Source organism: Podarcis liolepis, assembly GCF_965112155.1.
Source record: "Podarcis liolepis genome assembly, chromosome: 8".
Lineage (NCBI taxonomy): Eukaryota > Metazoa > Chordata > Lepidosauria > Squamata > Lacertidae > Podarcis > Podarcis liolepis.
This window is the reverse complement of record NC_139560.1, coordinates 62560449-62585623: the sequence shown is the minus strand read 5'-3', so window position 1 is coordinate 62585623 and position 25175 is coordinate 62560449. Positions and strand designations below refer to the sequence as shown.

The following is a 25175-nucleotide window of genomic DNA, read 5'->3' as shown; positions in this document are numbered from 1 at the left end:
CTTCAGGCTGGTGCTTTCGGCTTCTTGTTACTGGAACAGAGCAGGATCTCAGTGTTTGAGTTCCTATAAATACTGTTGAGGGGGTGTGGTGTATAGCCTCCAACGTTCTGGGCAGAGAGGAAGTTCCCAGGTTAGTGTGCCTTTTCTTCTTTTGTTCCTTAATTACTTGAGGGATATCTTGAGTGATTTCTTGAGTGATATTCTGAGTACCATTTAGGTGGGTCATTAAGTGTGGATTAGTTGCTAAAGCTTTCGTGTCTTGACCTCTTGAGCTTGTGAAGAGTTTTTCTGAGAAGATGGCTGTACTGCACTTAGTTGTGCTCTGGCTTGGCTTCGTGTATAGGGGCGAGCTGTGGTTTTGTGCCCTGTGTCCCTCCACAGTGTGTGTGTATATATATACACACACACTGTGGAGGGACACAGGTGGCGCTGTGGGTTAAACCACTGAGCCTAGGACTTGCTGATCAGAAGGTCGGCGGTTCGAATCCCTGTGACGGGCTGAGCTCCCGTTGCTCGGTCCCAGCTCCTGTCAACCTAGCAGTTCGAAAGCACGTCAAAGTGCAAGTAGATAAATACTTGCTCCGGCGGGAAGGTAAACGGCGTTTCCGTGTGCTGCTCTGGTTTGCCAGAAGCGGTTTAGTCATGCTGGCCACATGACCCGGAAGCTGTCTGCGGACAAACGCCGGCTCCCTCGGCCAATAAAGCGAGATGAGCGCCGCAACCCCAGAGTCGGTCACGACTGGACCTAATGGTTAGGGGTCCCTTTAAAAAAAAAAAAAAAGACAAAAATATATATACTGTGGTATATATATGTATATACCATATTCCAAGCAGATGTGCTTGAGGATGGGAGGTGATGGTATACACACACACACACACACACACACACACACACACACCATCACCTCCCATCCTCAAGCACATCTGCTTGGAAATGGTTGGTACCATCCCTATGGGAAAGGGCCATAGCTAGTAGTAGGTAATCTGCCTTGCTTGCAGAACATCCCAGGACTAGGTATAGGGCTGCTATAACTGGGATTTGGCCATCGCAAACAATGTCTGGGCAGAAATCACTTTAAAAACAAACAAACAAACAAACAAACAAACAGAAAGGTCTGGGGAAATCTGGAAGCATTGCAAACCATGTCAGAAGTGTAGATTTTGCAGAATTTATTTAAGAATAGCTTAAAAACTTCAATTTTATTTTATTTGGGGAGATTTTGCAAAAAAAAAAAAATACACACCCAAAAAGTTCAATAACTTTGGGCAAAACTAAAAAAACAAAACTCAATACCCCCCCCCCAATACACCTGGAGAGCCACTGCCGCTCAGTGTAGACAATACTGAATTAGGTGGACCAAGGGTCTGATTCATAGAATTGTAGAGCTGGAAGGGAGCCCGAGGGTCATCTAGTCCAACCCCCTGCAATGCAGGAATCAAATCTGAACCAGGATTCAGTATAAAACAGCTTCTTATGCTCATGGGGTAACGCACGCACCTCTCCAAAAACAACAACAAGGGACGGCAGCTAAGCAAGAGAATCACCGCACTGAGAGGGCTTGGCTCGTGAACTCCGGGCAAAGCGCCGCTCGTCCCTCCCTCTCGAGCACGGAAACTTCGGGCGTGCTGCTGGTTGTCCACGCTTGCGCGCTCCCGCAGCGGAGGGAACTCTGGGAGACCGAGTAGCTCGGCGTCAGTGGGGGAGGGGGAGCGTCCCAGGCAATCCTCACGCTGTGCGCCCTTGGAGGAAGAAGGTCAGTCTGGGGCGCTGCGCTGTGCGCTCCGTTGCAGCAGGGGGGGAATCCTTTGCCTTTGCTGCAACTTCCCTCTGAGTTACAATTTGGGGTTGGAGGAGTAGGAACTATGGATTCCGCCCCATTGCAATGGTCTATGGCTGCCTGGTTGGTGCAAATGTGGGGCGATTAAGCCAAAGTGGTGGATTTGCTTCCTATATGGGGAAAAGAGATTCCCTACTTTGCAGGTGCATCGGGGCACCTTGCTGCATTGGGCGCGCTGCCCTCGCTTGCAGGAAGGGCCCGATCATCGCGAAGGTTGTGCCGCTGGCTAGACTCAGTCGGTCTCCGCCCATTGCCCGGCCTGTTTATTATTAGCCCATCTAAAGGCCGCGAGTTACAGTTCCTCCGCCGCCGGGATACAGTTGCTCTCTGTTTCCTTAGTGGGTGCTACATTGACTGACTGTTTCCTTACTGGGTGCTACATTGTTTTAGACTCCAGATCAGGCATAGGCAAACTCGGCCCTCCAAATGTTTTGGGACTACAACTCCCATCATCCCTGGTCCCGTTAGCTAGGGATGATGGGAGTTGTAGTCCCAAAACATCTGGAGGGCCGAGTTTGTCTATGCCTGCTCTAGATGCTGGCGGAGGCTCGGTGTCCCTGAACAGCGGCACGGCAGGTGGATGTTCAACAGGCGCAGCAGGGTGTGGAAGGGGTTAACTTCCCCCCTGTCACAACTTGTTTCAAGGCCCGTTCTGGTGGTTCACCTAATGCCAGCTGTTTTGCTGATGTCCTTGCACCTGTTTGCTGGTTCTGACCCAGAAAAGTGCTTAGAATCATAGAATTGTAGCGTTGGAAGGGACCCCAAGGGTCATCTAGTCCAACCCCCTCTGCAATGCAGGATTCTTAGCTAAAGCATCTGTGGCAAGATGACCAACAAACCTCTGCTTAAAAATCTCCAAGGAAGGAGAGTTCACAACCTCCCGAGGGTGTCCCTTCCACTGTCAAACAGCTCTTGTTGTCAGAAAGTTTTTCCTGATGTTTAGTCGGAATCTCCTTTCTTGTAAACTTGAAGCCACTGGTTCTGAAGCAAGAGTGGTCTGCCATAGTCAAAATAAAAAAAATCCTTCCAGTAGCACCTTAAAGACCAACTAAGTTAGTTCTTGGTATGAGCTTTCGTGTGCATGCACACTTCTTCAGATACGAAGAAGTATCTGAAGAAGTGTGCATGCACACGAAAGCTCATACCAAGAACTAACTTAGTTGGTCTTTAAGGTGCTACTGGAAGGATTTTTTTTATTTTAACACAGAATAGTCATGCTTGTCACCTTCGTATATTTTAAATGTGACTGCAGGGATTCTAGACTGCAAGAAGAAGAATGGTCAACCCACCCAGAATGAATTAAGGAGATAGCTCAGTCTGCAAAGCATGAAATCTCAAGGATCGTGGGTTCGTATCCCACATTGGGCAAAAGGTTCATGCATTGCAGGGGGTTAGATTAGATGACCCTCAGGGTCTCTTCCAACTCTGATTATTAGCTCCTTTCTCGCTGTGTGGTGGTCCCCTCTGGTGCCTTTCCCCTGACCTAAAATTTTAATTTTAAATACAGTGGTACCTCGGGTTAAGTACTTAATTCGTTCCGGAGGTCTGTTCTTAACCTGAAACTGTTCTTAACCTGAAGCACTTTAGCTAATGGGGACTCCCGCTGCTGCTGCTGCACCGCTGGAGCACGATTTCTGTTCTCATCCGGAAGCAAAGTTCTTAACCTGAAGCACTATTTCTGGGTTAGCGGAGTCTGTAACCTGAAGCGTATGTAACCCAAGGTACCACTGTAGATGGATGTGTGCTTTTTTAGACTCGGATTTCCCCTGCAGATTTACGAACTGTAGTCAGGGGTAGATAAGCTACTGTTGTTTCATGACCTTCACTTCCCCTGTGGTGGGACTCATTCATTGGTACTGTTTTGTTGCCACCCTCCTTCTTCCAAGAACATCGAAACAGAGCTCTTGCCTCAACAAATCTGTGTTCTGCTGTGTCAAAGTGTTGTGTTGGGAAGGTCACTTTCCCTAACATGGTAAGATCTGTCTTACAATGGAACTGACTGCAAAGAGGTAATGGTGGAGTCTCCCTCCCTGGAGGTCTTGAAGCAGAGGCTAGGAAGCCCTCTGAAGTGAACTAAGCAGGCCACCAGACACCCTCCAATTCTCTGATTTAGGCATCAACACCAGTAGGGGATGGCATGGTAGGGATGCTACCATGGTAGGACACTCACCTGACCTCTCTCTGGCTGCATCACGGCTGCATACCTGGACAGAAAGGGGGAGAGGAGAGGAGTAGTGATGGTGGCGAGATCAGTGCAGTGCAAATGCGCCGGTGGAGCCAAGCCAATGCTCCTGCTGCCATGTTTGCACTGCACTGGCCTGGCTCTTGTTGACATGTCATGGTGATACTTGGTAGTTCTTAAATTTGCAAGTGAAATCCAAGTGTAAAACAGGTATATGCAAACATTTCAGGGCATGGAATGTGTACCTTTTTATCCTGTTGCCCTTGCCCCCCCTTCAGCCTCCTCTGCGCAACATCACCTCCAAGAGAGGAGAAGCATTAAGATAAGGACGTATTGCTGTAAAAGAACCACGTGACCTTGGGAAGTGGAACCGCGTGCCCCTAGCAAACAAACAGGTGAGATGAAAGCCAGAGGAAGGAGAGAGGTAACTTTTGTTCTGAGTTACTTTCTACTGCCCCTTGCAAGAAGACGGGTCTGTAGCTCCTAAGCTTGCCTCTTGTGCGACTGTGCATGCAATACCCCAATGCATGCTAAATAAGGGTATGTTTACAGTGTATTTAGATCTGGGAAATACTGTGTTGGTTTTCCTGATTATAAGGCTAGCACTTCTGTCCCATTTGCTAATATATCATTCATGGTACCTGTCGCATTCTGGAACTGTGGCTTTTGGATCAACATACTGGCAGGTCACATTAAATTTCATTCGCAAATAGGTGTGGCATGACACAACAACAAACGTCATTGGACAGCGTAATTACTCCCCCACTCTTTCCGCACATACATGTTTCTGTTCTGCAATGGTTCCCCCATGAAAACAGTGGGGGAGAAATGCATGCTGGTATTCTGCCCCACATTTCATCACTTTACGCCTGAGATTTTCTGGGCTAATGGGGGTTGCAAACATCTTTTTTTCCTGGAAGCAATTAACACAGAAATGGGTGCTAACATTCCATTACGTTCCACTCCAAAAGCGTTTTTTTACTTTGTGCGAAAGCTCAGATATAATGTCTTTAATAAGTTTTGATGAATGAATTAGGCATTGCAGCCTCCATTTTTAATAGCCATGAAATTCTTCGCCATCAGCTCAGCTGAAAATATTTGAACATTGCATTTTCATCTTTATGTTCCAGAATGAGTACGGACTGGCTTGGCTACGGTTACGCAGCACTGGTTGCTTCAGGTGGAGTAATTGGCTATGCAAAAGCAGGTATAGTATTAAGAAGTCAGACCCTTTTTCTGTTTTTTCCATCCTTCATTCAGTATTATGACATGGATATTTGTGCTTCGTAGCCTTTGCTGGTACAATAATTTTTAGTACGCACTTAGTATATGGCAATAAAGGCATGTGGTCCTCATTGTGCCAAACATTCAGGGATAGCTATCAGCAATATAGCAATGCCTGCATTTTGGAATATAACATGCTGCAGTTTGCTTTCTTCCATGATTCGTAGTCCGCATTGATTTGTTGCAGGAGCAAATAAATAAATCACAAAACTCAGAACTCACTTCATTCCCATTATCACCAAATGTTGATTCAGGGCAGACAAAATCATTTATTCAAACAGCACATTAAAATCATTATTTCAATTATTATTTTAAAAGCAGCATGAGCATGTCATGTGTTTTTTTAATTGTACTTTAAAAAAATTAAGCATGTGTTTTCTTCCCTGGGACCATCTGGTTAACGGTTCGTTAGAGTTTTTCCAAATAAGGTTAACTATGGACTCGGCACCCACAAGATGTAATGTCCTTTCATTGTCTTTTCTCAAAAAGAAATACTGGTTTGTAGATTTAATAATGGAACTCGCTTCCCAGAGGACATCATTAGGCCGTCTCTGTTTTTCCTTGCTGACAAATTATTTTTCTGTTCCAGGAGCCTTTCAGGGGCTAGATGAGTTTTAATTGCTGTTGGCTAGCTTGCCTTGAAAAGGGGCCTGTTGCTAGTAATTTGAGCCACTTTAAATTAATTTATCATGTGCTGTTTTTATTCTCTTTTAGGATTTCCAGTTTTAACGGTAGTATTATTTTGTCTGTTGTGACATGCAGTGAAGTAAAAAATTCAAACAGAAACTGAATGGCCAGGCCCTGTTCATTTGCATTTGTGTCCTCCCTCACTTTAGTAAGCCTTTCAATGCTGAAGAAATCCATGGGAGTTTTGCTGCTGAGGCCGATACTACTCATCGGCCTTCCACAACCCTCTTGTGCTTTTACTCTAGGTAGCGTTCCTTCTCTTGCTGCTGGTCTCTTGTTTGGTGGTTTAGCAGGCGTGGGTGCTTACCAGCAGTCTCAGGATCCAAAGAATGTTTGGCTTTCTCTGAGTAAGTATTTTATTTAGATTTATTTGACCAAAACAACAACCAAAGCCCACCCAATGTGATTCCTTCTTCTGCAATCTCTTCCTTCCCAAATCACAAACTTACAGTCAGCCATTGTTGCTTGCCAAGTTCCCATTTGCTGCAAAGGAAATGGGATATGGCATGGCCAGCCAGCCTCCCCCCCCCCCCGTACCACTGCTGCTTGATGTCCTTTTCCCATTTTTATAATAGTGGCAGCCTACATTCAAATTCTAAGGGACGTGGGTGGCGCTGTGGGTTAAACCTAGGACTTGCCAATCAGAAGGTCGGCGGTTCGAATCGCCGCGACAGGGTGAGCTCCCGTTGCTCGGTCCCTGCTCCTGCCAACCTAGCAGTTCGAAAGCATGAAGTACAAGTAGGTAAATAGGTACCGCTCCGGCGGGAAGGTAAACGGTGTTTCCGTGCGCTGCTCTGGTTCACCAGAAGCGGCTTAGTCATGCTGGCCACATGACCCAGAAGCTGTACACTGGCTCCCTCAGCCATAAAGCGAGATGAGCACCGCAACCCCAGTGTCGGCCACGACTGGACCTAATGGTCAGGGGTCTCTTTACCTTTACATTCAAATTCTAGCAATGAAACACAACGTGGAACCAGAAATTGCAGAATTTGGGGGTTTGATGTAAGGAATTATGCAGGCTTGGGCTGTGGTCTTAACATGACCTCATGTCTTATGGCATGGGTAGGCAAACTAAGGCCCAGGGGCCAAATCTGGTCCAATCACCTTCCCAATCCGGCCTGCAGACAGTCCGGGAATCAGTATTTTTACATGAGTAGAATGTGTGCTTTTATTTAAAATGCATCTTTAGGTTATTTGTGGGGCATAGGAATTCGTTCTTTAAAAAAAAAATTAGTTCAGCACCCCACAAGTTCTGAGGGACAGTGGACTGGCCCCCTGCTGAAAAAGTTTGCTGACCCATCTTATGGTATCAGGTGATTCCTAGGTTGGCAGTCCCAACCTCTTTTAAAGTGTCCTGCAGAGGGCTGGCCACCACTGGATCCAGGCAGGAGTCCAAGGGGTGGACAGTGGAAAGGGGATTTGTCAGGTTCTGTGTCACCCATGAAGCAGAGTTGGGAGAAGAGGAGTCCAGGTGGTCAGAGAGAGAAGGAAAGCAGGCAGAGAAAGAGTTGTGCTATCTCCAAGGACAGAAGTCACCAGTTGCTTATGTGCACTACATCAGATGAGGGGGATTAACTGAACTGGAAGGGGCGTCGTTGTGCTGTTGCTTCAACGGTCCAGGTTGCAGCACAAGTCTGAAGAGGGAGGTGCCCAGCTAGCTATTTAGCAGGAGCGGTGCATATAATTACTGCAATTTAGGAGCTGATGTAATAGTTGCCACTAAAGAACTAAACTTCCCAACGCTTGTCTTCACTGGAGCTGGGTGTGCTCAGAGGACACCCCTTGTCTTAAGGCACAGGATGTAACAATTTGGCAGAGGCTAGAAAGGTCTAGGTCTGCATGGGGGAAGCACCTGGGAACCTTATGCATCCAAGCTTCAGCTCCACTGAACAAAATGCAGGATGTAAATGTAACACTTGAATGAAGCTTTGGCTTGCATTAAGCTTTACATGTAACGTGGACTAATGTATCCTCCTCAATTCTTGTGATTTCTCCCCATTAGTTGCTTCTGGAACCTTAACCGGTGTGATGGGAATGAGGTTTTATAACTCCAGGAAATTCATGCCTGCAGGGTTAATTGCTGGTGCCAGGTACAAAATTCAATTTTCCTTCTCCATCTTTCCTGCCATGAACTATTATTTGGTTTAATGGAATGTGGGTACCTGTAAGATATAGTTAACCCAGTCATAACATGGACTCGTCATTATCGTAAACTACAGTGAAACATTTAGATTATGGTACTGTGCTGTTTACTGAAATGTTGGTTTTTGTTTGAATTTAAACAGTCTGTTGATGGTGGGAAAACTTGGACTACAGATGATGGAAAAACCCCTCCAGCCATAAGCGTGCAACAGATAAAAAGCAAATAAAGTACCTGAAGACAGCTTTCAAGCCACATAAAAACAGCTGAAGTTTCTGACTTTTTAAAATATTGTTAGCATCTGGAGAAGATACTTAACTACAGAAGCAGAGCCTTTCAATGTGAACAGCATATTATCTCTGTTGGCTCCTTTTGCACAATTCTAAAGTGTCATAGCTACAAAATTACAGCTTCCACATCACACTTTTTAAATTAAAAAACGTACACATTTCTTCCCACAGCCCTGTGCACTTGAAGATTGTGAATGGGGGGGGGGGGAGTGGCAGTGATAACCACTGCTGCTGCTGTGTTATCTATCATAAATATTTCCTTAACTTGTATCGTATTTCACTTCTCTGTCTTGAAAAACTTTTGATGCTGCATAGAGGGACTTCTTAATATAAATTTGTATCTGTACTTACAGGGCTACTATCAAGGTGACTAATTTTGTTTAAGTGTCTACAAATAATATATATTTTAAAAATCAGGTGAAAGTTCGCTAAATCTGTTGAGGTTTTTTTTTAAAAAAAAGATAGTAGTAAATAAACCATTTATCCAATTATAAAAAACAATTAGTTCTAAGTACCTTTCAGGGTGGAAGGCAGATTTTGTTTTGTGCGTCTCTGCGTGTGTGGGTGTGTTTTACTTGCTGGCTGCCCTTGGTCAGCAGTACCTGAAAATATACTATTCAGGTAAAGATACTAAATGCTTACACAGATATTTGTTGATGGTTAATTGCCTTTTAAGAGATTATGGTACTGATCCAGTGATTATGTGGGTGCTGTGATATATCCCTACTGTAGCAGTTGAATGGAATGAATACATTCCCCCCAGTGTTGCATGAGGATAGCACTGCATTGCAGCGACTGAAGCGGGGCAGGGCACTGTTTTTAATAACAGTCCAGAAAGACCCTAAAAGCAGGTAAAGAACAGTCCTAAATGGCTTCATGAATACATAACCCCTTGCTGCTGAAGTAGCAGGAGAGCTGCTTCTTCCTTTGTCTGATTCAGGCAATTTTAGTCACACTGTAAACACAAGCAGTCCAGAAATTAAGTTATCACAATGACACTTTCTAAGTTTTCAAAATCTCCTGCTGCAACCAACATCTCAACTTTGAAGTCATGCACCCCTGTTAGCATAGGAGCCAACTCCTAGCGGCTGTGGGGGCTTTGGCCCCCACAATAAAATATTTGAGGGGGACATTCCCCAAAGTTGATGGGCATTGCCATTCACATGGTGTGTGTGCATTGTGTCATGTGATCAATTATGTGGGGCTTACCTGGGCCCCCAAAATATTTTATTCAAGTTGACACTCCTGCTGTACCATTTCCCAGAAACTAAGCATGAAATCACACGTTCTAAAGGACACTGCCACAATGCTCCCTCTCTCCATAACATCATTTACCCTGTGGGTTGAGGTCAATTTCATGTTTCCATCCTAACCCTACCTAGGGGGAAAACATACATAAGAATTATGTCTAGGTACAGAACAGAACGCGGGTGGCGCTGTGGGTTAAACCACAGAGCCTAGGACTTGCTGATCAGAAGGTCGGCGGTTCGAATCCCCACGACGGGGTGAGCTCCCGTTGCTCAGTCCCTGCTCCTGCCAACCTAGCAGTTCAAAAGCACGTCAAAGTGCAAGTAGATAAATAGGTACTGTTCCGGCAGGAAGGTATATGGCGTTTCCATGCGCTGCTCTGGTTCGCCAGAAGCGGCTTAGACATGCTGGCCACATGACCTGGAAGCTGTACGCCGGCTCCCTCGGCCAATAAAGCGAGATGAGTGCCGCAACCCCAGAGTCAGTCACGAATGGACCTAATGGTCAGGGGTCCCTTTACCTTTACAGAACAGAACAGTTCATTACAGGGATGGAACAGGTTCTCTGTAAATGTATAGCTTCAACCTAAAGTTAAGACTCTCGTGCGTGTGTGTTCTAATGGAAGACTATTATAGTCTTGTGTATCTGAGAAGTTAACTTTATTATAAAAGAAAATGATTTTCAGCTGAAAACACCCAAGTCAGAAAGGCAAGTTCCTTGCTTTTTACTAACATACAAACCTGTAGATGGTTACCTACAATATAGCATTTCAGTGAAACTGTAAACCTGGAGAGACTGAAACCCCACTTAACACGAGGGAACTAGTACAGTATTAGTCTGATAAGCTCTGCATAGGAACATAATATTGCCTGCATAGCAGCTTAGATAAACTACTGAATTAATATAATCACTTGCCCCCTTTTGCTACTAGTTAATTCAAGGTTTTCATGTTAAAACACACTTAACACATCAGTAAACTATTCAAATTATGAAAATGTGTTCAAGTGAGTTATAGCTTAAATCCTAATTCAAGCCTCAAATCAACCAATAAATACTCTACAACAGAACTGTACATTAAAAAACACATAAAAATACATGTTAGCCTGCAAATAACTCTAACGTTTTACAAGTTAAAAATATACAATACAATACATGCTATTTTTTAAACTTTGGATTGTCAGGTTTAATACAACATAACATAATATAACATTTAGCAGTTAAAGCAGCAGACCTTATATATCTCTCCACAGTTTGTATCTCTGTTGTCTAGTATATTAGCAAATCTACTAAAAACAGAAATATACTGAAATAGCACATAGGTTTGGGGCCACTGTGTACTTTATGGCATCCAAAAGGGGGAAAGGAGGTCATAAATGTGTCCCTGGCCAGATAATGCAGCTAACTCTATGCTACGAGCATGAGATTTCAACAATAAATACGCTTCAGGAACTAGTAGGAAATTCTATAGTTGTTCAGCTTTGGTCACCAGGCGAAGGCACTACAGTAAGTGGGACTAACTAAAATTTCTGATTCAACAAAATTAGTGAAGAGTAAAAAAAAAAACCCCACAAAAACCCACATTGGCCTAGACTTCCTGCAGACAATTTGTGACAAAACACCAGAACTCTGGTTCCATAAAGGTGGGGATAAACGTTGCCTCCAGAGCACAAAGATTAAAGGTCTTCAGTCAGTAATTACAATTAAAATACCCATCTATTTCCTGGCTTGGCAATTATGCTAAACCTATTGGGTAAGAAACCAGGCTTTCTCAACACCATTCAGAGGTTGTATTTCTCAATCACAAGATTAAACTTGCAGATGATCTCCAAGAAAACTTTCACCTCAATCCAGGGGCTCTTTAGGATTCCAGTGCTCCTGTTCATACATCCTTTGTGCAATGAAAGGCTTCTTTCATTGCAGTGTCATGCAAAGGTAACAACCAACATATGTATCCAGTACACTTTTGCACATAACAGTCTGGGCATTAGGGCAAAAATGCTGTACAGATGAATCTCTTCCCTACTCACTTGTAAGTCAGACCCAGAGACAAGCTGTATACATTGGTCACTAGTTAAATAGTTTACAAGGTTTACAGCCTTCACAATACTTCTGCAGGATCCACATGCAAGGAGGGGTCCCATGCTTGCATAATACAACATGAAATGGGCTCTTGGGGATGTGTCACCTTTGCAAAACACTTATTTTCGTGGGCTTGGTGACTACGGATGGCCAAGGTGGGAAATCTGTGGCCCTCTAGATGTTGTTGGCCAGGATGATGGAAGTTGCGAGTCCAGCAACATCTCAAAGGCTGCAGTTTCCTCACCCCTGACGTATGGATTCACTCTCTGCAAACAAAAAGGTAGTTAAGGACATAGAGCAACCCAAAACAAAGTCAAATGGCTGTGGTTTAGTTCTGGACCCTTTGATGCTAGCTAGACAATGCAATAGAAGATTCTTCTCCAGCAATCATTATGACTTTCATTGTTCAAATCTGATTTTATCTGTAAATGTTCTGGAAGCAACATCTGTTTGAAAGTCACCCTTTACCCTACATTTCGCACACCTGCTGTTCTCCGCGTAGAAATGACTCACAGTTGCTCAATTGCAAATGTGCATTTGCTTTTTTTATGTCATTTAAAAACATTTTTAAAAGGAAACATCAAAGGGATCCAATAAAAACTTACCTAGAAAGAGTTGAAATACTCATTAGTTTTGGCAATATACTTTATAGAATACTTTGTAATGTAAACAAAATTAAACAACAACAACAACCCTACCTTAGAGACACTATTTTGAAGAACGCTTTCTAAGTAAAACGTATTTATTATTATTTTTCCCCCCTAGAGGTAATAAAATACAGGCTCTCGGTTCTTTCCAGAATTGATATTCTATTAGTAGAAACGTGCTTTAAAGCGTCCCAGAAGTAAATGAAGGGAAGTGCATAACAGTCACAGTAAAGCATACATAGTGGGAGCAAGCCCTCCTATCGATGCCCGCCATATTTGGCCACCCAGTCAGTCCTTCCATGGATGGGTTGCACTGGAGGTGGGCGAGTTAAAATGTTCATGCCTTTCGCTGCTGGGTTGTATGTCGGCCCTGGTAACTGAGAACGAGCAGCTTTTGTTTTCCAAGCATATTCTGCATATTCTGAATAAAAAAACACAAAAGTCAATATAAGCCAGAATCCAGTGGCTAAAACTTTACTTCTCTCTCTGTTAAACACAGTAATAGGTTTTTATTTTATTTTAATAAGTTTATAGTACACAATACTGAATATTACTATTCACCCAAAAGGGGGGGGGAATATACTCTAGCTGTAATAGCACACATTGGTAACGAGCAGAGAAGGGAAAGAAGGGCATTTATCTTCACTTTTTGCTGATGTAATGGCATATATGTTGCTACCAAAGCCACACAACTAATCACCTATGCCAAAACCACAGAGTTCTACAGCAGTACAAGGACAGACAACAAAGCAGCCTCAAGGTAAGCTATTTCATTCCTGGATAGTTTGGCTGTCTGCATCAGTGTTAGAAACTCAGATATATATAAGCTAGGCGCCAAATGGCTCCTTAAACCAGGGTTACAGTTGCCAAAACGGAATGCCTAGTTGCCCTTTTGGAGGCAGATGGCTTGAAAGTCACATTTTTCAATACAACTTTTTGGTTCCTGAAATTCATTTTGATTGTGCAGATAAAATATAATGGATAGAATTCTATAGGATGTGTTGCTAGTGTGTGAAAACAGTCAAGATCCAAGGATCCCCAGACATGCACCTCCAGATGGCGGAGACATAAGCCACCATCCTGGCGCCCAGGCATCTTCACTTGGTTGCAATTTGCGCCTGGCAAATTTCAAACACTGGCCTGTATCATAACTGCTACTAATGGGAATATCTCTGGATCTTGTCATCCAGCAATACCTTAAATTATAGAACACATTTGCTTTTTGCTATCACTCACAAGCGCCTAAATACCTATGAACCTACAAAACACATCTCTACAAAGAGCATGAATAAACATACACAACTCATTCAAATGCTATGGAAACAAACCTTTAATACCATCAACATACTAAATATTGCCATATACAAGTTTTTAAACTGTCATATTACCCCACCCGCCTTATTAGACAAGCATACTAATACCTGTCCACACAACCAAAACATAAATGCAGATATCGGATTCCTTTCTAAGCTAACTTTAAATCATGCTTCAAACATACCAGCTGGACTAACAAAAGCACTTCTCAAAATCTTAATGAGTGTTTTCTTCACTGTGGCTATTAAACTTGTTTTCCTTAGCTTCTCCATTCTTTACTCTTTCCAAGAAGTTTGATCAAACTTGACATATGCCATGGGCTTATCTTAAAGTGGATGTGAAGAGTACTATCAGAACAATCCTATACAGATCTACTCAAGTCCAACTGCATTCAATTGAGCTTACTTCCCAGTAAGTGTGTATGGGAATGATGCCTAACCTATCATTTCCCCCCTAAAGAAGTTCAGCACTGCATGAAATAAAATAAAAATTAGATGCACAGCCCTAGGCAAGCCTCATTCATATCAGACAGCAGAGGTGATATTGCTGAGAATGGTACCCAACCATGGAGCAAGGTAAACAATCTCTGGACCTCCCTAAACCAAAGCCTCCCAGAAGATAGAGAACTCCAGACTGAATTCACTTGCACTGCAGAGAACTGCCACCCTGTTCTTCTGAATATCACCCACACAGACCAGCATAATAATGATAATAATAATTTATTATTTATACCCCGCCCATCTGGCTGGGTTTCCCCAGCTACTCTGGGCAGCTTCCAACAAAATATTAAAATACAATGGTCCTTAGATATTAAAAGCTTCCCTAAACAGGGCTGCCTTCAGCTGTCTTTCAGCTTGAGGCAGGTAAGCATTGCTTTGTTTGCTTATTCATTAAGAAGTGCAAATACTGGCACTCAACTCCAAAAGAATAGAAAGGTCTCAGCTCATTCTCTGACATTTCCGATCCATCATCCCACATGCTATTGGCAGGGACTTCAGGGAAAGGAGGAGAGAAAAGCGATGTTGCCAGAGATATGTTCAGATTCAGCAAGTGCATTTGAGGTTTTATTATAATCAGTGCTTCCCTCCCAGGGGGGAACTCGCAGTACCGGCACCTCTTTTTGTTGTTGTTAAAAAGTGTGGCACTTACGGTAACAACTTCATGGTGCAGACCGGCACCTATTTCTCCTAGAAAAAAGCACTGATTATAATTAAGTGGTATACAAATCTTGTGAAAGAATAAAGTAAGTTCAGTGGCAATTTGCAGTCATCACTTGTGGCACTGAAAGACAACTGCACATAGGAGCCACGAGGGGCTGTCCCTTTGCCCCCCCCTAAAATATTTGCGGGGCCCCGGTTCCCCCCCCCCAGGTTGATGGGCATTGCCATTCAAATGGTGTGTGTATAATATTTTGTCAATTATGCAGGGAGGGGCTTAACCAGGCCCTTCAATATTATTTTCAAGTTACGCCTGTGCAACTGCATATAATGAAGGTAATCCACTCTGCACCTTTCAGCCAGTATTTGCCTAGATGTGCTTTCCATGAGGCAGCAGATTCAAACCCATAAACTTTTATCAATAGGGTATGCTGGATACACTGCTTTATTCATGCTCCTCATGACATCACCATCAGTTCTAAACAATTTATTCATCACACAGCTTCCTAATTTTACCTTTCTTTGTGTCACAGATAGTAGGAAGCTCTGACAGGCAAAATAAATGAAGTGATAAAAAGGTGAGAACATGACAAGAAAAATAAACATGTTTGCTGTATAAAGTGGGAGGAGAAAGCTAGAATACAATAGAATAGTTAAGCCTTTCCCTCTGGGTGTTACAGAAAAAGATCTCCAGCTTTTTCCTGACAGAGTTTCTGTTCAATTAAAAGCTGCACAATGGGCAGAAATTCAGGGTGCCATGTTTTCCATACCATGGTGATTTAATGGGGAAACTGTAGCGGTTGGTATTTCTGAACACCAGGGAGCCATTATAGAACTGATCTCTCTTTCAGGAAAAAAAAGCTGGTGGGCAGGAGGGAAACTAGCAACCCTAGTTATGGGGCAAGGATTCCCACTGGTAACTGCATTCCTAAAGGTTGCAGAGTCAAGGAATAATTTTCTCCAACAAGCAACCAACAACTTCTTGTCCATGTATGTAAATGACTAGAGACAAACCCATTATGTGGAGACAGTTAAAAGGTGACTAGATATGGCACTAGCCAGACAGCACGTTCTGTGGAATAAGGGCTACAGAAATCGATGTGCCTCACACACTAGATCTGTAGTGACTTGGGATACCCATCTCTCACTCTGCCTTTGATGTTTGTGGTTTTAAATGGTGTTTTTTTCCCTTGTTGCAACTATCAAGGCCCAAGCAGAATAAGGAAGTGGGACCTTTTCACCCACTATGGCAGTACCTAAGTTTCCTACCTCAAGACTGCTCTGCCCACACCCTGGGTCCGCTCTCTCTCTCTAAAAAGCCACTTCCACAGCCCTTATATCCAGGTGGAGATAACGAGCCACCTGCAAATAGTGAGTCAGTAAAACACACACAGTTCTAGATCACCTTCCGAAACATGGGAGCGCCAAGTATTCCCAGCTTACTCCTTTGTAAACTTAAGCCCTTGTCAAAATAAAAATACACCGGCATCATGAATGTAATTCTGAAGAGTATAACATAAAATGTGTGTCCGGAATCTATAGAATGTTCATTACTTTAGACAGGTATAGTGGCCAAGTGGTCCTGGAAGGTTGCCAACTGTTCAATTCACCTCTATAGGTTGTGATTTGAACAACGGCAATTGGCAAAGGATGCATTTTATCTCCACACCATGAAAAGTTTCACCTGCCAATTCCCTGCATATCACCCTGCTTTTAAAAATCAACAGCTACAGGGTCCGGCTGAAGACTTGGCAACCCCAGGGGGAAGTTTCATTTCGTCTTAAAGTGCTGCAGTCTGCACATCTATCACTGGGCCCTTAATCAAGGGAATTCGTGAACTCCTGATTCTTGCTTTTATGGTGCTTTAAAAAATACTCTCCAATTAATCAAGGGTTCTTTGGCAAAGGGGTCACAGACCATAAAGTAATACATTATTAGCCACATTTTAATATGGAGCCAAATCTTTAACTGCTGCACAAAAAAACAAACATCCTATAACGTTTTTAAACAGAAAGCCAATGTTAATGCTCAGTGGCAGTTGTGGAATTTACTGTTAACAAGATAAATGTCATTTGTGGTGCAATACCCTATAATAACAACTAGAAAGCTTTTTATTTATTTTTTGCTAGCTCCTACATAATGAGATAGATGTGACCTTTAAATAATTGCCAATAGGAATCAAAACTAAATATGCCAAGCTGAAGTGAAGTTTTAATATGAAAATGGGCAAACTTATGCTTGAGAACAGTTTTATCACTGTAGTTCAGTTCAGTTAGTTATGGGTGGTGTTTATGCTACTCCGTAACAAAGTTATATTTGTGTCTTAGAACAAAGAAAACAATTTAGATACAAAATAAGATATAAAATTATAAAATCAAGACAGCTAAAAAACAAAAACACACCTCATCACACACTCAAAATTAAAACCTTTGCAAGACCAGTCTAATGTTTCAGACATGATACATTAAGGGTGTTATTCAAGTAAGTGTTATTCAGAATAGACCTACTGAAATTAATGGAGCAGTCATGTTCATTCATTTCAATGGGTCTAGTCTTGAGAAAAACCTTAAGCATAGCCATAGTGATAGAGGCTTCAGAAACACGTGATGGTTTGTTTCACTGTAGATAAGACAATAGTGCAATCTTACCAGTCGCTGATGGACCAAGAGGTGCTAGTTGTATCCTTTGACCAGCTGAACCAACCTCCTTTTTGTGAAAGGAAGGAATATATCCAGTGGTATTGTAAGCAGCTCCTACAAAGCCAGGATTTCCTGTGGAAACAAACAAATTTTAAAAATAAATAAACCAGGGGGCGTTTCAAGCACCCAGCACATTCTTCCAAAGATCTGAAGGGTCATTTTAGGACTGTACTAGTCATTCAAAGGTATTCAAAGATGTGTTCACTGTTCGTAATTTTGTAACTTTCTTCTTGCCTAGAAACTTAGATGCAAGGGATAAGTTTCCTGTGTGTTATAAGCATCCCCAGATAGACTGGTACATACAAAACTGGTACAAAGAATTATCAGCGGAATTAGATGCAAGCATTACATCTTACATAAAGTGCAGGCAAACCACAAGACAGTAGAAATGCTGTGACAGAAAGTTGTTCAACACAAAAACCCCAATGATCAGTGAGTGCACCAAGTCCAGCTTTCTTCTCTCCAGGTCTTACTGGTTCATTCTTCAGTGTCAGTGTGCGTACAACTAAAAATGCAATCATACTGACAAGAAATAGTACTATCTATAGTTTTGAGGAAAGCGGCACTGCATTGGACGATCAGCTTCCGAAAAACGTTCCAAAACTGGAACACTTATGGTACTTCCGGGTTTTTGGCGTTTGGGAGCCGATTTGTTCGTGAACTAAGCCGTCTGAGAACTAAGGTTCCACTATACAGTCTTGGTTTTAAGAAATTCAATCTCCAATGAAGCCCACTGGAGTCCTAATGCCAGCATCACACTTCTAGTGGTGCATCTTGCCCAAACACTGAACTCTTGATCAGAGACGTTTTCAGGGAGATTAATGCACACAGTTGGTTTTACTGTCGTTCTCTAGCCCCATGTATGCACCCAAGACCTCTCTGAAACAGTAGTATCTGCACCAGAGGAACCGATTTATCTATGCAGTCTCAGAAGGAATTATCATTAACCCTCCACTGATAGAAAAGTTGACTTTTCCAATCCAGTATTAGGGGTCAAATGCACATGAAGAAAGCCAGAGAAATAAAATACTGGGTGGAAGTCGTTAAGCACAACACTATTGGCTAATATCATGGAAATGTAGCTTGTCCTAGGCAGGACTTTAGTTATCTTAAATAAACAGGCAAGAACAATGATAACCAGCAAGGCGTCCATTTATTTATTTAATTCTGCTACAGCAGGTCTTCACCCCAGGTCAAAACCCAAAGGCACAGCCCAAACAAAGAAATTGTCAAGCATTTTATACATTAAAAAAAAAAATCCAAATGATTTTTATTGGTTTTCATGTAAATACAAGAGCCACATATAAATACAGTAACTTATACATTCTTATTCAGTTTCATATGCAGTACACAGTGCACAAGCAATACATTTACTTGGGCACTTTCAATTCAAGTATCCTCTCCACAAAGATTCTTGTCTTGTGGGTGGAATAAAAGTATATTTTGTCTCATTTATAAAGGAAAAGAATGGAAGCCAAGTCTCACCAAAAGTGTCTATCTTTGAAGTGCCTTTAATTACCCTTCTATGGCGAGTTAAGGTATCCCGATAGAGCTACATTCCAAATATTATTTACCCAGATTTCTATGGGTTGTTTCCAGTATTGGGCATTTTTTTGTAACTAGAAAATAATGAGCAAATATTGACAAAATGTATCAAAGCAATGAAAATATGGGTGTTTATCTAAATTTGTATCAATATTCTTTATTGCTGCTTATATCTGTCAGATGGCCAATCAACCTCTGCTTAAAAACCTCAAAGGAAGGGGAGTCCACCACCTCTTGTGGAAGTCCATTCCACTTTCAAACAGCTCTCACTGTGTCTGAAAGTTCTTCCTGACCTTTAGTCAGAATCTCCTTTCTTGTAACTTGAAGCCACTGGTTCAGGTCCTACCCTCCAGAGCAGAAGAAAACAAGCTCTGCTCTGTGTATTCCTGGCTGAGTTGGGGTGAGGGAGTTCTAATCAAAGGCATAAGTTTTCAACAGAACATGGAATGTATGCAGATTTGCATTCTTAAACATATGCGCTTCATTAGGTATATTTGAAAGTGGGGCCATGTGGACAGCCTGCCGGGATACCCTGCAGATCTAAGTGTTGGGAAGGGGGGAAAGAGAAGAGGACGGCTAATTAACCGAAACCCAAGAAAATTTGTTTTACCAGCTTTATTTAGAAAACTTTTTTTAAAGGTAACCTCAATTGTGTTCCCCATCACAATTGGCTCCTTTGAATCCTTACTGCAGAAGGCAAAGCAGAGAGTTCGAAAGAAAGCAGCTGAACCTTTTGCAAGCCATATGGAAATGCATGAAACATGGAATGCCTCCATCTCTGGAATCTAGTTAGAAATACAAAAGAGAAACAGATTGTCAGTGTGGGTAAGAGGAAAAGCTGCAACAATAAGAAGAAAATTAGAAAATATTAAATCCAAGCCTACAAATACAGAAAGATTAGGAAAGGGGAATCCTTACCTCTTCCAAGCACTGTCAGTCACAGGTGGTTGTGTTCATCCTCATGCTTATATAGCCTCCCAGACCTACAGATGGTTTGGAAGTGAATACAGAGGGAATTGTGTACTCTCTGCAATGGTATCAGCCAGAGCGGGATGCAAGCCGTACTACTGTAAATTATGCAATATTCTGAGAATCATAGAATTGTGGAGTTGGAAGGGACCCTGCCATGCTGGCCACATGACCCGGAAGCTGTATGCCGGCTCCCTCAGCCTATAAAGCGAGATGAGCGCCGCAACCCTAGAATCGGCCATGACTGGACCTAATGGTCAGGGGTCCCTTTACATTTAAGGGACCCTGAGGGTCATCTCAGCCAAAGCATCCATTACAGATGGCCACCCAGCCTCTGCTTAAAATCCTCCCTCATGCAAAAAAGAGCAATCATCATTTGAAGCAGCAGTTGGAACAATTCAGATGTTTGAAAAGATACACAGTATGCCAGAGAAACCTCCCAGCTGATTCCACACTAAAGTGAAGGAACTGGAAACCTGATGGGAACCAGAATCGGGTATGCTACACTTTGTAATTATTACGTTTGTATGCACATGCAAATCTCTCTCATCAAAGTAAGTGCTTCAGTACCTCAGCCCCAACCTTCTGGCATGGGAAAACCTACAGAAAGAAACATAGCATGCCACTGTAAGCATGATTCAGACAGCTCTGCCACATTACAGTGGTACCTTGGGTTACAGATGCTTCAGGTTACAGACTCTGCTAACCCAGAAATAGTACCTTGGGTTAAGAACTTTGCTTCAGGATGAGAACAGAAATCGTGCTCCGGCGGTGTGAGGCCCCATTAGCTAAAGTGGTACCCCAGGTTAAGAACAGTTTCAGGTTAAGAACGGACCTCCGGAACGAATTAAGTTCTTAACCCAAGGTACCACTGTATTAAAATGAATGGCATAAAGTTACGCACCCATTTGTGCCTAGCAAATTTAAACAAACCAACAGGAAATTAGAGGACTCCTTAAAGCCTCTCATACTTAAGCGAGTCTGTTTACACAATCAGGGAACTTTTGCACATTTCCCATGCATTTGTAGTGGATTGCGCCCTTTGCAAATTCAACAGAAGAATCACCATCTCAGTGCAGCCCTAGTCAAAGGAAATTACTGGCATTTTCTTTTGCATATTTTCATCTAGTTTATACAACAAAACATAATAGGATACAGAAAGAAACACAATAAAAAGAGACATAATATCAACATCATTATTCCTAGTTTCCAAAACACTAAGTCCATTGTAAATAACAAACAAACAAGGAGAAAGCAAGTAGAAGTAAATTAAAACTTTTTCAAATAACTCCAGAGATCCTTGCTCAAATGTGTTGGAGAGTTACACAGGATATGTACAGTTTCTTAGGTCTTTAAAAACCTAATCCCAACAAGGTATAGTTTGTACTTGATGTATAATGCTTGATGCACAGTAAAAGGGGACAAAGTTCACTTTGGAACATATTGTTTACGCTCCATGAGTACCATCTCTAATTCTATACACATTTACCAGGGGTAAGCTACATTTACTTTTAAATATACATGTATATGATTTCACTGTAAGGCAGCAATTCTGTGTGTATGTACCTGAGTGTATGCCCTACTGTACACACACAGGAATGCTCCGTAAAGATTTTTCTAAGTATAACTCCCTTTTCAGCTGAGGGAAAAGACACACCCTTCAGGACAGTGAACTAATCCTGATTCTACTCTGTGTTCAAAAGGTCCAACTTCTGTCTTCCATATCCCTGGAATAATCTAAATATGTGCAAGTACCTCCTATTGCTGCCCAACAAGTCTGGCTTAGATTGCTTCCCTGAATTATCTGGACCTAGTTAGCCTTGAAGCATCTTCTCTGTGCCTGTGACACACAGTGATCCAGAGACTGGATGGATTGATGGCGGTTGATTTTTCATTTTTTGGCAAACATGTTTGACCAGATGGCCCTGTGGAATCTTCCAAATCCAAGAGCCTCTTGCGATCTCTTTGATCATAAAAGTGAACAAGGAAGCTTCTGCACATACAAGATTCTCTGTGCACATTGGAGATGCTGAGCTAAAGCCATGACATATGTCAAACTAAAATACTAAGGCTCAAATGATACAATTAATGTCTTTTCAAAAACAAATAAATATGATTTGAATATGAAAAAAACCCCAAACCTGCAAAAGATTAAGCACTGCCAAACATAATTGCCAGGAATTACCTTTTGGGTCCTCTAATTTTTCATTCACTCTTTCTTTGCATGACAGTTTTTCAATTGGTTTAATTAAGTTTTCTTCTTCAGAGGAGGCAGTAAAACAGATGGAGGAAAAGAAAAGGATGAAAATAAATACCTTAGGCAAACAGAATGAATGGATGAAACCAATGGAAGACACACACAAAAATAAATAAAAAAGCAATCTGGAATATAGCATGTGTGAGTGAGCCTCTAGGATGCCGTATCAGTTCTGTAAATGTTGAAAGATTCATCTCTAAAACAGGAGCTAGACCAGTGAATACTTATTACCAAGAATCAAACAAGCAAAGCAAAAGGTAATTGAGATTGGTTATGATCATAAGCATGATGAAGGAATAGGATACTGAAATACCAAATTACCTTTATTAATCCTAGAAAGAGAATATTACAGAATTCTAACAAATCTGTATTTAAATGCATAGTGTATTTTTATTGTACGAAAAGGTGACAGGACAATCCTATACATGTCTCCTCAGAATTAAGCCCCGTAGACCAATTCTCATATACCGGTCGAAGTGTGCATAGGACTGCAGCCTTCATATGTGCAGTCAGCTAATAATCATCAATACAGTACAGTGGTACCCCGCAAGACGAACGCCTCGCAAGACGGAAAACCCGCTAGACGAAAGGGTTTTCCGTTTTGGAGGCGCTTCGCAAAACGAATTTCCCTATGGGCTTGCTTCGCAAAACGAAAGCCCATAGGGAAATCTCAGGGACCTCTTTTAAATGCTAGCGGTGGGGAGCAAAGCCTTCCCCCCCCTTCAGAAGAGGTCCAGGAAGGCTGGCGGGGGCCGAAAGGCTTTGCTCCCCAGCGCCAGCATTTTAAAAGCAGTCCGGGATAGCAGGGAAGCGCTTCCCGCTATCCCGGACGGCTTTTGAAGGCAGGAGAGGCATGCCGGCAAGTCTCCGCCAGCAGCGGCACCGCTGCCGCTGTTGGCGGAGCACTCCGCGAAGCCTGCGCGGGCTAATGTCAGCGCGCGCAGGCTTCGGCATGCGGGCAAGTCTCCGCCAGCAGCGGCAGCGGTGCCGCTGCTGGCGGAGCGCTCCGCGAAGCCTGCACGCGCTGACATTAGCGCGCGCAGGCTTCGGCTTGCGGGCAAGTCTCCGCCAGCAGCGGCAACGGTGCCGCTGCTGGTGGCGCTTTCCGCGAAGCCTGCACGCGCTGACATTAGCGCGCGCAGGCTTCGGCTTGCGGGCAAGTCTCTGCCAGCAGCGGCAACGGTGCCGCTGCTGGCGGAGCGCTCCGCGAAGCCTGCACGCGCTGACATTAGCGCGCGCAGGCTTCCGCCTGCGGGCAAGTCTCCGCCAGCAGCGGCAACGGTGCCGCTGCTGGCGGAGCGCTCCGCGAAGCCTGCACGCGCTGACATTAGCGCGCGCAGGCTTCCGCCTGCGGGCAAGTCTCCGCCAGCAGCGGCAACGGTGCCGCTGCTGGCGGAGCGCTCCGCGAAGCCTGCACGCGCTGACATTAGCGCGCGCAGGCTTCCGCCTGCGGGCAAGTCTCCGCCAGCAGCGGCAACGGTGCCGCTGCTGGCGGAGCGCTCCGCGAAGCCTGCACGCGCTGACATTAGCGCGCGCAGGCTTCCGCCTGCGGGCAAGTCTCCGCCAGCAGCGGCAACAGTGCCGCTGCTGGCGGAGCGCTCCGCGAAGCCTGCACGCGCTGACATTAGCGCGCGCAGGCTTCGGCTTGCGGGCAAGTCTCCGCCAGCAGCGGCAACGGTGCCGCTGCTGGCGGAGCGCTCCGCGAAGCCTGCGCGCGCTAATGTCAGCGCGCGCAGGCTTCAGCATGCCGGCAGAGGTCCGCGAAGCCTTGGCCGGACAGCTTTTGAAGGCAGGCGGGGGGAGCAAAGACTTTCGCCCCCGCCAGCCTTCAGAAGAGGTCCAGGACCTCTTCTGAAGGCTTGCGGGGGGCAAAAGTCTTTGTCCCCCCTGCCTGCCTTCCCAGGGGCTTTTAAATCGCCCCGGACAGCGGAGAAGTCCTCCGCTGTCCCGGGGCGATTTTAAAATGCCGCCCGCCAGCATTTTAAGATAGCCCCGCACAGCGGAGAAGTCCTCCGCTGTCCCGGGGTTTTTTAAAATGCTGGGGGTGGGAAGAAAAGCCCTTGTCCCCCCCCAGCCTTCAGAAGAGGTCCGGGGACAGACTGTCCCCGGACCTGGTCTGAAGTCGGTTTCCCTAGGAACGCATTAATTGATTTTCAATGCATTCCTATGGGAAACCGTGCATCGCAAGACGAAAAAACCGCAAGACGAAGAGAATTGCGGAACGAATTAATTTCGTCTTGCGAGGCACCACTGTAAAAGTAATTACTATTATTTGCTAACGGAAGAGTACTTCAAATAGGTTAAAGAGTAAAGCTGATTTACCTGCCTCTAAAGCCCAGACAGGATATTTATAATATTTTCATATATATATTTATCTGCCCTGTATGATCATGCAAAGGTTTAATACAAACCCAGAAAAATAAAGCAAATCTAGCCCCACGTAGAGTCATAGCAATACGAGCTTTATTCCATGTGCTGCAAACAGATAAAGTGAGTGGTCTGAAGAAAAGAACAGAACATTACTTACCAGAAAACCTGGACCCTCCAATTTCACAATATACAAATGTCATTGTAACACAAAAGAAGCAGTCTTATTTATTTGAGATTTCTGATTATCTTGATATTTAGGGTATTATGCAAGGGTTTGAAATAAACTGCCATGGAGCTGTAATCATAGCTGTTTAAAAAAAAGCTCAACCTGAAAAACGTTGTCTACATAGAAATAGACTAGAACTTAGGTTATGCTGCTTTCAATAACTTAAAATGTTTTGAGATTAGTCAGATCTACAGTTTTAATTTTGAAGTAATTTGCTTTCTTTTGATAAGCGCTTCTTTAATA

General features: G+C 43.5%; 2 protein-coding genes across 13 annotated transcripts in view; one reads left to right on the top strand and one right to left on the bottom strand.

Moving 5' to 3' along the window:
* The first annotated feature begins 1626 nt into the window (after nucleotides 1–1626).
* On the top strand, nucleotides 1627–8935 carry LOC310714372 (transmembrane protein 14C-like). Its single transcript, XM_083519809.1, has 6 exons — nucleotides 1627–1754; nucleotides 4299–4415; nucleotides 5151–5227; nucleotides 6237–6338; nucleotides 7994–8081; nucleotides 8277–8935. The coding sequence occupies exons 3-6, from the start codon at nucleotides 5152–5154 to the stop codon at nucleotides 8332–8334; spliced, it is 324 nt and encodes a 107-aa protein (XP_083375935.1). The 5' UTR covers nucleotides 1627–1754; nucleotides 4299–4415; nucleotide 5151; the 3' UTR covers nucleotides 8335–8935.
* Nucleotides 8936–10311: 1376 nt separating this feature from the next.
* Nucleotides 10312–25175, bottom strand: part of MAK (male germ cell associated kinase) — a 29481-nt gene continuing 14617 nt past the window's right edge. For 2 of the 12 annotated variants that reach the window (XM_083519345.1, XM_083519347.1), the window contains 3 exons: nucleotides 22265–22339; nucleotides 17515–17637; nucleotides 10312–12816 (listed from right to left, as the gene is read on the bottom strand). In XM_083519345.1, coding sequence (XP_083375471.1) covers nucleotides 12653–12816; nucleotides 17515–17637; nucleotides 22265–22339 — 362 coding nt within the window. In that variant the 3' untranslated portion in view covers nucleotides 10312–12652. Of the gene's footprint in view, nucleotides 14012–14084; nucleotides 16229–17514; nucleotides 17638–18815; nucleotides 19896–20028; nucleotides 20094–22264; nucleotides 22340–25175 lie in introns of those variants that run through there. The other 10 variants (XM_083519351.1, XM_083519348.1, XR_014529609.1 and 7 more) reach the window with 9 other exon arrangements.

Coding starts and splice junctions, on each gene's coding strand:
- LOC310714372 (XM_083519809.1), top strand. CDS start 5,152: ATGAGTACGGACTGGCTTGGCTACGGTTACGCAGCACTGGTTGCTTCA. Junction 5,228..6,236: donor AATTGGCTATGCAAAAGCAG/GTATAGTATTAA, acceptor CTTTTACTCTAG/GTAGCGTTCCTTCTCTTGCT. Junction 6,339..7,993: donor GAATGTTTGGCTTTCTCTGA/GTAAGTATTTTA, acceptor TCTCCCCATTAG/TTGCTTCTGGAACCTTAACC.